The 17249-nt window shown below is 36.0% G+C and overlaps 1 protein-coding gene across 2 annotated transcripts in view; it reads right to left on the reverse strand.

Annotated features, from left to right (window-relative positions):
* GPHN (gephyrin) overlaps nucleotides 1-17249 on the reverse strand; it is a 736692-nt gene that overhangs the window by 90082 nt on the left and 629361 nt on the right. For both annotated transcript variants that reach the window (XM_030930981.1, XM_030930980.1), the window contains one exon: nucleotides 2707-2799. In XM_030930981.1, coding sequence (XP_030786841.1) covers nucleotides 2707-2799 — 93 coding nt within the window. The remainder of the gene's footprint in view (nucleotides 1-2706; nucleotides 2800-17249) is intronic.

A 17249-nucleotide genomic window follows, 5' to 3' on the forward strand; every position in this document is an offset into this window, starting at 1 on the left:
GGAAGCAATTTGAAAGAAAAAAACACAGGAGCCATTGGGAATTTGGTATTTATGTTTTGGCTTTGCCAATTTCAGAAGTATTCTGATATAGTGAGATCAAGCTGAATGAAGTGAATCCAAGATAATCTTCCTGAGAAAGAATACACTAGTGGAAATGAAAAAACATAAGGTCAATCGCTCCACCATTTTATTTACACAGAAAATGAGAGTAGCAATTCAAATGTTAGCCCTTTTTCAGATAGTTTAAGAAAATGTGTTTAAAATAATAATAGTGATAATAATGGTTACTATCATTAAACATTTTAAAATACAATTATCAAGTGTTCTTTTTTTTTTTTTTTTAAATGTGTGTCAGGTAGTTTATTAAGGCTTTCTACAACCTCATCTAATCCTTACAACAACCTGCTGGGGTAAGTATTGTTGTAATTATTGTAATTTTAGAGATAAGAAAACTGAAGCTAAAAAAATTTAAGTGATTTGCTCAAAGTTACACAGATGGAACTGGTACTAAAACCCAGATCACTCGAGCTTTGCTCAACGCTTGTAGCCTTAACCATTGCTATGTTATCTCTAACATAAAAAGATAACTACTAAGAGATGATGGAACACAGAGAAGATTAATTAAGTATTTAATTACAAGAAAAAGGAAATTATAGGTTCATCATCTTTTATATGAAATGCTTGGGACCAGAAGTATTTTGGATTTTGATATTTTTCAGATTTTGGAATATCTGCATATACATAATGAGATATCTTGCGGATGGGACCGAAGTCTAAACACAAAATTAATTTATGTTTCATATATATCCTATACACATAGCCACAAGGTAGGTAATTTTAAACAATGTTTCAAATAATTTTTCTAAACAAAGTTTTGAGTGTGTTTTTACTGTGACCCTTCACATGAGGTCAGGTATAAAATTTTCTACTTGTGGTGCCATGTCAACACGCAAAAAATTGCAGATTTTGGAGTACTTCAAATTCTAGATTTTTGAATTAGGGATGCCCAACCTGTATTTTCATGGCTAAATGTAGCTAAAAAAACCAAAACCAAAACCAAGGAAGAGACTCCATAACTCCATATCTCATGTACCCCATTAAAAAGGGATTGGCATGCCATAAAAAAGGATGAGTTTGCATCCTTTGTAGGGACATGGATGCAGCTGGAAACCATCATTCTTAGCAAACTATCACAAGGAGATAAAACCAAACACCGCATGTTCTCACTCATAGGTGGGAACTGAACAATGAGATCACTTGGACTCGGGAAGGGGAACATCACACACTGGGGCCTATCATGGGGAGGGGGGAGGAGGGAGGGATTGCATTGGGAGTTATACCTGATATAAATGATGAATTGATGGGGGCTGACGAGTTGATGGGTGCAGCACACCAACATGGCATAAGTATACATATGTAACAAACCTGCACGTTATGCACATGTACCCTAGAACTTAAAGTATAATAAAAAAAAAAATTGTAAGAGAATAACACTGTGTGGGGCAAGGAAAAACATCTGATTCAACTCATTTAGCCATGAAGGAAAATATGGATAGATTTGACAATATAAAGGTTATTCCCTTTACTACAAAAAAAAAAAAAAAAAAAAAAAAAAAAAAAAAAAAAAAAAAGATTGGCATGCTTAACAGCTCCGATAAACTGAAAAATTTTTTTAACATGTTTCTTCAATGATATCAAGCTTGTATTAATAACCAATAACATAATAACAATGTATCATAGTTTGAAAATCACTAAGAGAGCAGATTTTAAGTCTCACCACAAAAATGATAAGGATGTGAGGTAATGCATGTGTTAATTAGCTCAGCTAAGCCATTCTACAATGTATACTACATATTTTAAAATATCATGTTGTACATGGAAAAACAAAAACAAAACCAAAAAAATCAACAACAGTTTCTAAGCAATTCAGAATTTACATTTGGGGTTCTTAGATTGGAATTTAGGCAGAAAAATGCTATTTAGTATTTGCTTTTAAGCTTTATGCAATCTCAGGCAACTTTGCGTTAGCTGTTGGGGCTCCAGAATTTTGAAATATGGCATCTTCTACAGAATTAGAGGTTTCCCTCATGTCTGCTTTTTATGAAGCCCTTTACTGATGTTTGAGTTGAAAGCGTAACAGACCACTTCAACTTTACCCTCGTGTTGGGAGTCTGCTCTTTTTTCTTAGACCATATAGATGTTTTCAACTAGAAAACATTTGGAAAACTTCCACACCAAGAATGTATGCTGTCTGGCATGTGTAGGAACAGAAAGAATAAATTGAAGTACAGTGTTTTAATTTTATTCCTATATATTTATTTGTAAGCAAGAATTTTAGTAACATAAAGGATAAACACTTGATGTGACAGATTCCACATTTACCCTGATGTGATTTTTATGCATTGCATGCCTGTATTTAAACATCTCATGTACCCCATAAATATATATACCTACCATGTATCCACAAATATTAAAAATAAAAAATTTAAAAAAGAGAATTTTCATATAACTTTTCTTTATTTGAAAAGTTTTAATCAAGATTGTGCCAGAAAATATACAGGTGCAGATTAACATGGTTATCTGTGAATTTTGACAATCATGGGGAAACAAACCTAACAGCTACTGGGTGCTTGGGCTAAGCCAACAATCTGAAAAAAAAAAATACAGTGTAAGTCTGATTATGTTTAAGAGAACCAAAATATTCACCTCGGACAGCATAGCCATCTTTTACTGATGCTGGGAAGGGCGGTAAATTGTCTTTTGCATATACATCTTGAGCAAGGACTCGCCCCATTCCATCTGAAGGAAGAGAAAAGAAGGAAAATGTAAATATCGAGAGCAACGGGTAAGCAGGCAGTCATAAACAAAGATGGGCACGTGTGCTTGTCTGTCACAGCTTGTAAATGGGTTCAGTCATACCTCCTGATTTCTGTCCCAAGAAATAGGGGGCAGAAAGAAGAGATGCATTCTGGTGCCTGAAATAACAGATTATTTTCAGTCAATTCATGGCAATGTTTGTAGAGATTATCTGAATATGAGGTGCTATACAGTAATCAAAGATGTGTTCAGTTGATGTGTCAGCAATCCTTTAAAAACCCAAATATGATTTTCTTTAAAAGGAAAGCCATCTTTACACATTTTCATACCCATTGACCTAGTAGTTTGACTTCTAGAAATCTATCCTAGGAAAAATGGATAAATGTTTCTGTATATGTTTATTTCAGAGTTGCTTACAATAGAAAAAATGGAAAGAAACCAAACTATCAACAATATAGGTATTTAAATGAGAAATGATATATTCTTAAGATAAAATATTATGGAGGCTAAAGTAATATTTATGAAGAATATTCATTGACATAGGAAAATTCCTATGATATATATTTTTACCACATGCAAAGTCAAATCTGCAGCATATAGTCTTAACTGTATTAAAAGTGTACATATCAATAGAAAAAGAAGGAAAAACCATACATGACAATATAAAGCATTTACTACTTCAGAATGTTACATTTATGGTTTTTATTCCCTTTGCTCTACTTTTCCAAAAATTTCCACATTTTCTACAATGAATGCATCATTTTTTAATCCTAAAGTTGTTTTTTTCTTAAGAAGATGAAGTTTATTAAAAAAAGGAATGTCCCAGTCATTCCATTTGAGTTTTAGCCTTTGATTTTGGCTTCATTAATTGAAATAATTTAGTGCCTATAAGAAGAGCACCAGTAACCTTTTGTGTGAAGTAAGTATTCAGACTACTCTCGATGAAAATCACTTTTGACTCAGAAATTCGAATTAGTGCCAACAAGAATAAAAGTTTCAGGAGTCATAACCAATTCCTTAAATCCTCTAGTCAGAAACTGTCTTTATTGCTAATTTCAAAAAAGGAAAGCAAAAATAAATGAGGTTAAAAAAAGAGGAAGAGGAAGGAAGAAAAGAAACCAAGACAAGTAATACAGGACTTGATTTACATGAAGTATTTGTATAATTTATAAAATTTCATTGATCCAGAGCTGGACAAGTGAGTCTATATTTTTTATCTTTGACCTTAGCCACCTAGGGTCTCTGATTTCCAGATCCTAGGACTTACAAGTAAGTGTAGAGAGATTTTTAAATTTATATTCTGACCATCTGATTTTCAAAGTTCTATTCTGAATATCACTATATTCTATAGTGATATTGACTCTTCCATTTTGGCACTTGAATTGGAAGGGAGAACTTAGCAGATTCTAGCTTCAGATACTCCTAGGATGTTGAAGCTATTCTGGAGCTATACTGGAGGTCTGGGGCATACTATGTAAGACACGGGAAGTGGTGGGACCATAGGGTCTAGTTTGTATTCACATGTATAACATTAACTCCCAAATGAACCTGAAGGTATACAGTCCCTAGTAGCGGGCCCAGTGGTGCTTGTTCAGGATCACAATAAACCTCACGGGATGCTTCCTTATTTGGAAGTAGTTTGTCCTGGCATTGGGTGGTGTAGGTCAAAATGTAAGCTCTACACCAGCTCAGAATCTACACGAATGACTTTGCTGGAATTTTGAATAGTGCACTAATAGTGGTTAATAATCAGAGATAGCACTAGGGCTGAGTTTTTCTGGTGGCTAGCCCCATTGACATAGTAAATGTCTATTAACATTGTATGATTACATATATAATCTCACTTAATCCCATGAAAATCTAGTAGAGCACTGTTAGGTTCATTTTACAGATGAAGGAAGAGAGTGTTTTTTGTTTTTGTTTTTTTTTTGAGACGGAGTCTCGCTCTGCCGCTCAGGTTGGAGTGCAGTGGCACGATCTCGGCTCACTGCAAGCTCCGCCTCCCGGGTTCACGCCATTCTCCTGCCTCAGCCTCCCAAGTAGCGGGAGCTACAGGCGCCTGCCACCAGGCCCGGCTAATTTTTTTTTGTATTTTTAGTAGAGACGGGGTTTCACCGTGTTAGCCAGGATGATCTCGATCTCCTGACCTCGTGATCCGCCGGCCTCGGTCTCCCAAAGTGCTGGGATTACAGGCGTGAGCCACCGCGCCCGGCCATAAGAGAGGTTTAAATAGAGTAAGTCCTTACCTACAGCAATATATTTCATAGGTGGCTAAGGTAAGATGGAAAAACTAGATTTTAGAACTTTTCATCCATACTATCACCATAGTAATAACTACTACAACTCATGTTCCCTCTACCCACTGCTCTTCCTTTATGTCCCTCACATTTAAAAAGTTGCAAGTTAAAAAATTAAACATAATTACTATATAAACCAGCAATTCCATTTCTAGGTATACATCCAAAACATTAAAGCTGGGACTTGAACACATATTTGTACACCCATATTCACAACATTATCCACAACAGTCAATGGTGGAAGCAACTCAAGTATCTATTGACAGATGAATGGATAAGCAAAGTATGGTATATACATACAGAAATATTATTTAGCCTTAAAAAGGAAGGAAATTCTGACTATGTTACAACATGGATGAATCTTGAGGACATTCTGCTAAGTGAAATAAGCTGACCACAAAAAGACAAATATTTTATGATTCCACTTACATGAGGTACATAGAGTAGTCAAATCACAGAGATAGAAAGTAGAATGGTGGTGGCAGGTGCTGGGATGAGGAGGGAAAGGAGAGTTAGTGTTTAATGGGTATAGAGTTTCAGTTTGGGAAGACCAAAAAGTTCTAGACATGGCTGGTGGTGATGGTTACAGAACAATGTGAATGCACTTAATGCTATTGAACCATGTGCTTAAAAATGGTTAAAATAGTAAGTTTTATGTTACATATATGTTATCACTACAGACACCATCACCAACAACAAAAAACTACAAATTTGTTGGCCATAAGAATCAACATTTAGTATAGTCACTTTTCCACCCTAAGTTCTTGCCAGTAGCCCCAAAAAACAGGCTCAGCATGGCTCTCTTTCTTCCGATATTCTAAGACAGGGGCTTTATATTTAATATGCTAAGTTTGAAAGACAACTGATACTGACAGCTGTATTATAGATCTCACAGTGTCTTGAAATGCACATGAATGAATTATTTTAATACTCTGAGGACAGGAATAATGATTATCTTCTGCTTTTGCAAGATTTAGATACATGGAAGTGGAAGAAAGTTGAGTAAGGTCTCACTGACAATTTGGATAAAAGAATATCAGCACACTTGATTTCTGTCTTGAATGCCTGAGTTGTTCATACATCTTACTGTGTAATTCCATTCTGGAAGGCTCCTATGGTATAGAATCTACTCAATCATAATTTGATAACATTTGATTCTGGAATCTAAAAACTTTGTTCTGGTAGTTTGCAATAATATTTACTCCCCATTCTAACATACATACAAATACTAAAAAATATCCCTTGAATTTCTGAGGAGGCTCAAATGAGAAAAACGTATGTATGACAAGGAATTATGTAGTTATTTAAATGCTGCAACCCACCCAAACTTTAGTAGGTTAAAAATTAATAAACATATCCTATTATAATAATTCTGCAGTGCTAGTTTAAGAATCGCTTAGCACAATGTGGGAGATATTTATACTGTGATTGACCTTTATTTCTAACAAATGTCCAGTTTCTGATACAAAGTATGATTTGTCACATCTTAAACATTCTGGGCTTTTTCTAGTCTGTGCTTTTGCACATCATCTTGCATTGGACAGGAATGCTTTTTTTCTTTCCTTTTTTCTCCTCCTAGTAAATATCATGCATTCTTCAAGGTTCAACTCAGATGTTACCTCTTTGGTCTTCTGTCTCTTACCAAGGCCAACAAGTTCACTGACTGATTTACTCATCCATTCATCAAACACTGGGAACCTAATATATGCTAGACACTGGAGACAAAAATACCCGTAAGGTCTGGTTGATGTCCTCAAGGAATTCACAAGTACAGTGCATGAGAGAAAGGGAAAGATAGAGAAATAGAGATGATTACAAGATAGTATGACATAGACAGCGGCAGGAAAATGTACAGGGTGATATGGGAGACATACAGAAAATCACCTAACCAAAAACTTGTGGAACATCTAGAAAATCTTCCTAGAAGAGATAAACACCTGAGCTGAGTTTTAAAGGGTAACTCAAAACCAGCGTATGAGAGGGGGGCATTTTAGACAAATGAAACAGGATCAAGGGAGTTTAAACCTAATTTTGTAAAAATGGGAATCCAATGAGGGATTTTTAAGCAGACTAATGACTTCAAATTAATTCACTAGCATAATTTAAGTCTCTTGAAAGGTAATGAGATTTGTCTTTTAGGAACTTCTTTGGTGATTTAAGAGAGAATCGGTTGGAGGGACTACCTTTACTCTTAATATTTGCATAAGATTTGTAACCATCTATTTTTGCATGGTTTTCACATTGTATTATGGCTGTTTCTGAAACTGTCTTGACTTCTGCATCAGGCTTTGAATTCTTTGTTGTCACAGTATATATCATTCATCTTTGTAATCCTAGTATCAAGCACAGTGTTTGGTATGTAAGGCACTCAGTAACTATTTGAATGACTGAGTCAATGAATGAGTGCATTAATGATTATGACTATGAGAAAATATCAGATAAGTAGAGAAAAATGTCATATCAATCAAATACAACCAGCTTCGATCAAAGAGGATATAAAATAGAGAAGGATATTTTGATAACCTCTAATCTCATTTCCTTGAAGCTGTACCCCTCTCTCTAGCCAAGTCATGTTTCTGTATATACGTGATCACCTCCATGCATATGGTCAAGGCTTCCCTAAGCCCAGACTGTTATTTACCTTTTTGCTGACAGTCTATGTCCATTATCTATTTCAAGACTTCATTCAAGATAGTAAGTTCTCCTTGATCATTGCCACTCTGAATACTACTCATGTATATATTTTTTGTCAACTATATATTCAATTTGTAATATATCATTGTATTAGTCTGTTCTTGCACTGCTATAAAGAAATACTGAGACTGGGTAATTTACAAAGATAAGAGGTTTAATTGGCTCACAGCTCTATAGGCTGTATAGGAAGCATAGTGGCTTCTTCTTCTGGGGAAGCCTCAGGAAACTTACAATCATGGCAGAAGACAAAGGGAAAGTGGCACCTCACATGGCCAGAGAAGGAGCAAGAGAGAGAGGGGGCGGGTGACACACACTTTTAAACAACCAGATCTCAAGAGAACTCACTATCATGATGACAGCACACATTGAGGATGGTGTTAAACCTTGAGAAATCACCCCCATGCTCCAGTAACCTCCCACCAGGCCCCACCTCCAGCACTGGGAGCTACATATCAATGTGAGATTTGGAGGGGGTGTGGCATAGATCCAAATACTATCAGTCAGTTAGCAACTATTTGCAAAATTGACATGTAAGAGGTCTCATGTTGGTTTGTGTGGTTCCTCAAGCTTTTGAAAAGAACTGCAATTTTTATTTCCTTTGTGTCTACTCAAAGCAGCAAATATAGGTCTTTCTCAAAATGTCTTTTTCTATCTTGGACTTCCAGAGCAGTCTTTACCTTTACTTAAGTTCAATTCTTCTTAAAAACCAAGGGCAAACTGAAAAGAAGTGAAAACAAATGCCACACAAAAACTGGAGCATAATTATTTTTAACAGCATTTTTCATAATAGCCAAAAGATGGAAACCTAAATATCCATCAACCGATGAATGAACAAACTGTGGTATATCTATACAATGAAACATTACATAGCCATAAAAATAAATGATGTATTTCTGAAAATTACTAAACATTGCTGAAAGAAATAACAGACAAGTAAATGGAAAGACAGCCTGTGTTCATATTGGTAATGTTCATACTACCCATAGCAATCTACAAATTAAGTGCAATACTATCAAAATCCCAAGGACATTTTTTATAAAAATAGAAAAGCTCATCCTAAAATTTATCTGGAATCTCAAGGGACTCCAAATAGCCAAAACAATTGTGAAAAAGAACAAAGTTGGAGGAATCATATTTCCTGATTTCAAAACATATTATGAAGCCACAGTAATCAAAACGGTATGGTACTGGCATAAACAGACATATAGATAAATGGAACAGAATAGAGAACTTAGAAATAAACCCTCATGTGTATAGTCAAATAGTCTGATAAGAGTGCCAAGACCACTCAATGGGGAAAGGACAGTCTCTTTAACAAATGGTGCTAGGAAAATCAGATACCCAAATGCAAAAGAATAAAATTGGAGTCTTACAATTACACTATATACCTCTACAAGGAAAACTACAAAACACTGCTGAAAGAAATAATAGATGACACAAACAAATGGAAACACATCCCATGCTCATGGATGGGTAGAATCAATATTGTGAAAATGACCACACTGCCAAAAGCAACGTACAGATTTAATGTAATCTGCATCAAAATACCACTATCATTCTTCACAGAACTAGAAAAGACAATCCTTAAATTCATATAAAACCAAAAAAGAAGCCCACACAGCCAAAGCAAGACTAAGCAAAAAGAACAAATCTGGAGACATTACACTACCTGACTTCAAACTATACTGTAAGGCCATAGTCACTAAAACAGCATGGTACTGTTATAAAAATAGGCACACAGACCAATGAAAGAGAATAGAGAACCCAGAAATAAACCCAATACTTATAGCCAACTGATCTTTGACAAGGCAAACAAAAACATGAAGTGGGGAAAGGACATCCTATTCAATAAATGGTGCTGGGATAATTGACAAGTCACATGTAGAAGAATGAAACTGGATCCTCCTCTCTCACCTTATACAAAAATCAACTCAAGCTGGATCAAGAACTTAAGCCTAAGAATTGAAACTATAAAAATTCTAGAAGATAACATCAGAAAAACCATTCTAGACATTGGCTTAGGCAAAGACTTCATGACCAAGAATCCAAAAGCAAACACAAGAAAAACAGTGATAAATATGTGGTACTTAATTAATCTAAAAAGTTTCTGCACAGCAAAAGAAACAATCAGTAAAGTAAACAGACAACCTACAGAGTGGGAGACAATCTTCAGAATTTACACATCTGACAAAGGGCTAATATCTAGAATCTACAAGGAACTTAAGCAAATTAGCATGAGAAAACAATTCCATCAAAAAATGGGCTAAGGACACGAATACATAATTCTCAAAAGAAGATATACAAATGGCCAACAAACATATAAAAAAAAGCTCAACACTGCCAATGATCAGGAAAATGCAAATCAAAACCACAATGTGATACCACCTTACTCTTGCAAGAATGGCCATAATGAAAAAAAAAAATAATACAAAAGATGTTGACAGGGATGTGGTGAAAAGGGGACACTTTTAGACTGCTGGTAGAAATGTAAACTTGTACAACCACTATGGAAAACAGTGTGGAGATTCCATAAAGAACTAAAAGTAGAACTACCATTTGATCCAGCAATCCCACTACTGGGTATCTACCCAGAGGAAAAGAAGTAATTATCCATAAAAGATACTTGCACATGCATGTTTATAGCAGCACAATTTGCGACTGCAAAAATAGGGAACCAGCCCAAATGCCCAGCAATCCATGAGTGGACAAAGAAATTGTGGTATATGTATACCATGGAATACTATTTATCCATAAAAGGAACGAAATAATGGCATTCACAGCAACCTGGATGGAATTGGAGACCATTATTCCAAGTGAACTAACTCAGTAAAGAAAAACCAAACATTGTACATTCTCACTTATAAGTGGGAGCTAAACCATGAAGATGCAGAGGCATAAGAATGATACAGTGGACTTTGGGGACTTGGGGGAAAGGGTCAGATGCAGGTGAGGGATACAAGAATACAAATTGGGTACAGTGTATACTGTTTGGATGATGGGTGCACCAGAATCTCACAAATCACCGCTAAAGAACTTACCCATGTAAACAAACACCATCTGTTCCCTAATAACCTATAGAAATTAATAATAAGACAGTGAAAATAAACAACAACAAAGAAAATTAACTCAACCTGAATTAAAGACCTCAATGTAAGACCTAAAACTATAAAACTAGAAGAAAACAGGAAGTAGTTCATGACATTCAACGTGACAATGATTTTTGTTTTGGATATGATACCAAAAACATAGGCAACTAAAGTAAAATAGACAAATGGGACTACATTTAACAGAAATATTTTGTGCATCAAAGAATGTAATCAACAGAGTAAAAAGGCAACCTATGAAATGAGAGAAAATAATTGCAAATCATATATCTAGTACGAGTTAATATCCAGAATACATAAAGAGCTCTTACAACTCAACAACAAAAAACAAATCACATGAATTTAAAATGAAAAAAAGACTTGAATTTCCCAAAGATGCTATACAAATAGCCAATGAGAATATAAAAAGATGCTCAACATCAATAATTGTCAGAAAAATGAAAGTCAAAATCACAATGAGAACATCACCTTATACTTATTAGGATAGCTACCATCAAAACACCCAGAAAAGTTTTGGTATGAATAAGGGAAACTGAAACCCTTGGGCACTGCTGGTGGGGTTATAAAGTGGTGCAACCATTTGTAAAATAGCATGGAAGTTCCTCAAAAAATTAAAAATAGAACTATCAGATGATCCAGCAACCCCACTTCTGGGTATGTATTCAAAAGAATTAAAAGCAGGGTCCTGAAGAGATATTTGCACACCCATGTTCATAGAAACCATATGCACAATAGCCAAGAGGTGGAAGCAACTCAAATGTTCATTAATAGGTGAATGAATAAACAATAAATAGTCAAATTAACAGAAAAAAAGTAGAATGATAGTTATCAGATGCTAGAGAGAGATGTAAGAGAAGAGTTATTTAATGGATATAGAGTTTTGAATTTGTGAGTTGAAAAAATTCTGGAGATCTGTTTCACAAAAATATGAATATACTTAACATTACTGAACTTCAAAATGGTTAAGATGATAAATTTTGTGTTGTGTTTTTACCAACACAACAAAAAAGGAATGAATTACTGATACATGCTGTAACATGGATAAATCTTGAAAATATTAAAGCTAAGTGGAAGAAGCCAGTTACAAAAGAACATGTATTATATGATCCTACTTATATGAAATGTCCCAAATAGGCAAATTTATAGAAACAGAAAGTAGACTAGTGGTTTATTAAGGGCTGGATGTGAAGATGAGGGGATAGGAGGATGATTGCTAAAAGGGACAGGCATTCTTTTTGAATTAATGAAAATGTTCTAAAATTGTGGTGATGGCTACACGTCTGAGTATACTAAAAACACTGAATACTTTGAATTGTATAGTATATGAATTGTATCTTCTAAAATTGTGGTGATGGCTACACATGCCTGAATATACTAAAAACACTGAATACTTTGAATTATATCTTGATAAGTTTTTTTTTTTAAAGGCAAGTACAAGAGTTGTTTTAAAGAAGAATATTTCATTTCTATATGTGATATTTAGAAAAGTCATATTTATAGCATACATACACCATCTGGTCTTTTGTTAATATTATTAATATAAAATTTACTATATATATAACCAACCAGCTTTTTATTTTGCACTCACGCTATATATAGTGGTTGCTATATTTAAGGTAAATTAGATCCCTAGTGGATTAGTCCTGATTTTGGAGTTGGTATAAAGTCAACTTGTCAGCAAAGATTTAAGTCTCCTCAAAGAGAAAAGCATGCATGACCTCAAGCTTCGGTCTGAGAGCTTAAGGGAAGGGAAAAAATCTGGAGAGAAATAGGCAATCAAGTGGAAAATGGTAAGGGCTCCCAGTAGGCAGCAGATAGAAAAGGAATCTTGAAGGAATAAATGCCAGATATACCTCTCTGCAAGCAGCTATATCCACATCTCTCATTAAAGTTTAGGACTAAACAATTTTCTAGCTTTTCCAACCAGTCAATATTAGACTTCATTCTATGTCAGACCAGATGATGCATTCGGAATGTAAAGAGAACATAATAGTGCTGCAAATTACTTCACCACATGGGACTGCCTCTCTTGCATACGAATACTTACATAGATGTGAAACCATCCCTTCCCTTTGCCCATTGGTAGAACCTAAGCAGTAGTGTTGGATAAACCTTGTGCTTGTGATTTTAGAAAGGTATCCTAAGCCTTCAAACGTAAATGGGAACCAGGGAGCAGTAACTTCTCACCTGGATATTATGTTTTAAGTTTAGCATTTGGTAGAGAAACAGCAGTGAGCAGCTGAAGCAGTGGGAGCCTTACTGAAAAATGAAATTTCAGAAAAACATAAGCAAAATTTCCTTTTACCAGTTGCCCCATTCCAGGAAGAGCCCCGTTTATGATAAGCAAAAAGTTGGCTTTCCCAATAGGTGATTAATATAACTAATATGCTTGCTTAGGAACATCTGATGTTGGGAGTTTGCAGCTTTTCACAGACTGCTGTGAGCATTTCATTTTGCTGAAGGTTAGGCTATGTTCCAGGAAGCTATGGTCCTGCTTTCATGGTCTGAGTAGATAATGTTCATTCTGTTCTACTTTCTTCCACACACTGTACTGCATAAATTCTGTAAAATAATGTCTTCAATTTGATGAAGTTGAAGACCATAAACACATATGCATATTTCTGGATTCTACAGTGTCAGAAATCTTTTTTTTTTTTTTTTTTTTTTTTTTTTTTTTTTTTTTTTGAGACGGAGTCTCGCTCTGTCGCCGGGGCTGGAGTGCAGTGGCTGGATCTCAGCTCACTGCAAGCTCCGCCTCCCGGGTTTACGCCATTCTCCTGCCTCAGCCTCCCGAGTAGCTGGGACTACAGGCGCCCGCCACCTCCCCCGGCTAGTTTTTGGTATTTTTTAGTAGAGACGGGGTTTCACCGTGTTAGCCAGGATGGTCTCGATCTCCTGACCTCGTGATCCGCCCGTCTCGGCCTCCCAAAGTGCTGGGATTACAGGCTTGAGCCACCGCGTCCGGCCCAGAGTGTCAGAAATCTTAAAGGAAAGGCTATGTAACACTGGGCACCCTGGGCCATATAATTAAGTGATCTCAGGCGGTAGACAAGAAGAAGGAGTGGAAAAAGACTGGTTGATACATTGTTTTGTGTGCCATGCTTACTTGTGCTGCAAGAAAACAGTGGCAGTCTGGTTGGATCAGAAAGGGTAGTCTTTTTATGTTGTTAGTAGTATACATATAAAATTCAGTTTCCCATACGGTAACAGTGATTAACGAATTCCCCACTAGCTGGAGTACTGCTTTTTAAAACTGAGATGACTGACCTAAGGTATCTTTACCAATTCAAATGGCTGACAATGGACATACACACAAGAAAAATAAAGACACAGAACTATGTCTAAAGTTAAGGATGATTTGTAAGCATTGAGCTCAAACATATTCTCTAAAGGGGAAAAGTTAATAGTTAATCTGTTTGGTTGGGTATTTATTCTGACACAGATAATACAGATGTTTCTTGATTTACAATGAGGTTACATCCTGATAAACCCATTTTAAGTTGAAAACATGGCAAGTCAAAAATGCATTCAAATACAGCTAAGAGAGTGAACATCAGAGCTTAGCCTTGCCTAACCTTACATGTGCACAGGATGCTTACATTAACATATAGTTGGGCAGAATCATCTAACACAAAGCCTATTTTATAATAAAGTGTTGAATATCTCAGGTACTACTTCAGGTATCAACAGCTCACAAAATATCAAAATGCAAAATTTGATGTTGAAATTGTAATGGTTTTACACAATTGTAAGTCAAAAAACAAAAACAAACAAACAAACAAACAAACAAAAAGCAAAACCCGTAAGTCAAACTATCATAAGTCAGGGACTGGACTGTCTATGCTTTCTTCTGGCTGTCTACGTTAAGATGTTAGAACAATTGAAAGGCTTTTGGGCCGGGCGCGGTGGCTCAAGCCTGTAATCCCAGCACTTTGGGAGGCCGAGACGGGCGGATCACGAGGTCAGGAGATCTAGACCATCCTGGCTAACACGGTGAAACCCCGTCTCTACTAAAAAATGCAAAAAAATTAGCCGGGCATGGTGGCGGGCGCCTGTAGTCCCAGCTGCTCGGGAGGCTGAGGCAGGAGAATGGCATGAACCTGGGAGGCGGAGCTTGCAGTGAGCTGAGATCCGGCCACTGCACTCCAGCCTGGGCGACAGAGCAGGACGCCATCTCAAAAAAAAAAAAAAAAAAAAAAAGAAAGGCTTTTGGATATAAGAGTGAAAAGCATTCTAATTTCTCAAAGTAACTTACCAAAATAATCCCATAGTTATAAAGTTCCCTGTGTAGTTAGCTCTAAGAGGCTTTTTAGAAAGTTAAGGGAGAGCTCTAAGTTCAGTGGTCCAGGAAGTTGATTCCTTGTCATCACTTTGGCTAACCAAGATCTATCATTTGTATGAATCAAGAGTGGAGAAAGTGGGGTAGGTAACAGAATGCTGAAAAGGAAAGATACTACCTAAGACTTTCAACTATGAAATGTGGACATAAATCCATCTGCTATTGATTATAAACTCTTCAAAAGTTTACTCCTGCCCATTGTAACAGCATTGATGCTGCAACATTTAAAAGCCACCATTATACATAGTCTATGTGAGAGGTTACTGAAAGATCTTTCTTCACATAACAACTATTCACTGTGCTCACCGAAAGAGCTGAAAAGACAATCTCAAAACATGTATCTACTCTGCTAAAATGACCATCAGTAGGAACAATATTAACTAAGGCCAAGGATTAAGAGAGTTACTAGGAAAGATTAAACATGTACAGATTTGAGTCTCTACATCATTAGAAAAACTTTAAAGTGAATTATAGGGATACCTCAGAGATATTGCAGGGTTAGTTCAGGACTACTGCAATAAACTGAGTATTGCAGTACAGTGATTCACACAATTGTTTTGGTTACCCAGTGCATGTTTACGCTATTCTGTAGTCTATTAAGTGTGAAATAGTATTATGTGAAGTAACAATGCACATACCTTAATTTAAAAAATACTTTATCGCTAAAAAATGCTAACAATTATCTGCGTCTTCAGCGAGTTGTAACGTTTTTGCTGGTGGAGAGTCTTGCCTCCATGTTGATGGCTGCTGACTGATCTGGGTGGTGGTTGCTTGTGGCTGGAGTGGCTGTGGCAATTTCTCAAAATAAGACAATAATGAAGTTTGCTATACTGATTGACTCTTTCCTTCATGAAAAATATCTCTGTAGCATACAATGCTGTTTGAGAGCATTTAATCCACAGTAGAACTTCTTGCAAATTGGAGTCAATCCTCTTAAATCCTGCTGCTACTTTACCAACTAAGATTATGTAATATTCTAAATCCTTGGTTGTCATTCCAACAGTGTCCACAGCACTTTTATCAGTAGATTCCATCTTAAGAAGCCCCCTTCTTTACTCATCCATAGGAAGTAACTCCTTATCTGTTCAAGTTTCATAATGAGATTGCAGCAAGTCAGGCACATCTTCAGGCTTCATCTCTAATTCTAGTCCTCTTGCTATTTTGATGACATCTGTAGTTACCTCCTCCACTGAAGTGTTGAACTACTTAAAGTCATCCATGAAAGTTGGAATCAACTTCTATTCAACTCCTGTCAATGTTGATATTTTGACCTCCTCCCGTGAATCATAAATGCTCTTAATGACATCTAGAATGGTGAATCATTTCCAGAAAGTTTTCAATTTACTTTGCCCAGATCCATTATAGGAATCACTATCTATGGCAAGTATAGCCTTATTAAATGTATGTCTTAAATAATAACACTTGAATGTTGAAATTACTCCTTGATCTATGGACTACAGAGTGGATGCTGTATTAGCAGGCATGAAAACAACATTAATCTTGCACATCCCCATCAGCTCTCGGATGACTAGGTGCAATATCAATAATAGTTATATTCTGAAAGAAATCTTTTTGTCTGAATAATAGGCCTCAAGAAAAGACTCAACATATTCAGTAAACCATGCTGCAAAAAGATGTGCTATCATCCAAGCTTTGTCATTTATAGGGCACAGGCAGGGAAGATTTAGCATAGTTCTTAAAGCTACTAGGATTTTTAGAATGGCCAATGAGTATTGGCTTCAACTTAAAGTCACCAGCTACATTAGCCCCTATCAAGAGAATCAGCCTGTCCTATAAAGCTTTCAAGATAGGAATTAATTTTTCCTCTCTAGCAATGAAAGTCCTAGAAGGTATCTTCTTCCAATATATAAGACTGTTTCATCTACATTGAAAACCTGTTGCTTAGCATAGTCACCTTCATCAATGATCTTAGATAGATCTTCTGACTAACTTGCTGGTGCTTCCACATCAGCATTTGCTGCTTCACCTTGCATTTTT

This window comes from Rhinopithecus roxellana, chromosome 5, assembly GCF_007565055.1.
Source record: "Rhinopithecus roxellana isolate Shanxi Qingling chromosome 5, ASM756505v1, whole genome shotgun sequence".
Classification (NCBI taxonomy): Eukaryota; Metazoa; Chordata; class Mammalia; order Primates; family Cercopithecidae; genus Rhinopithecus; species Rhinopithecus roxellana.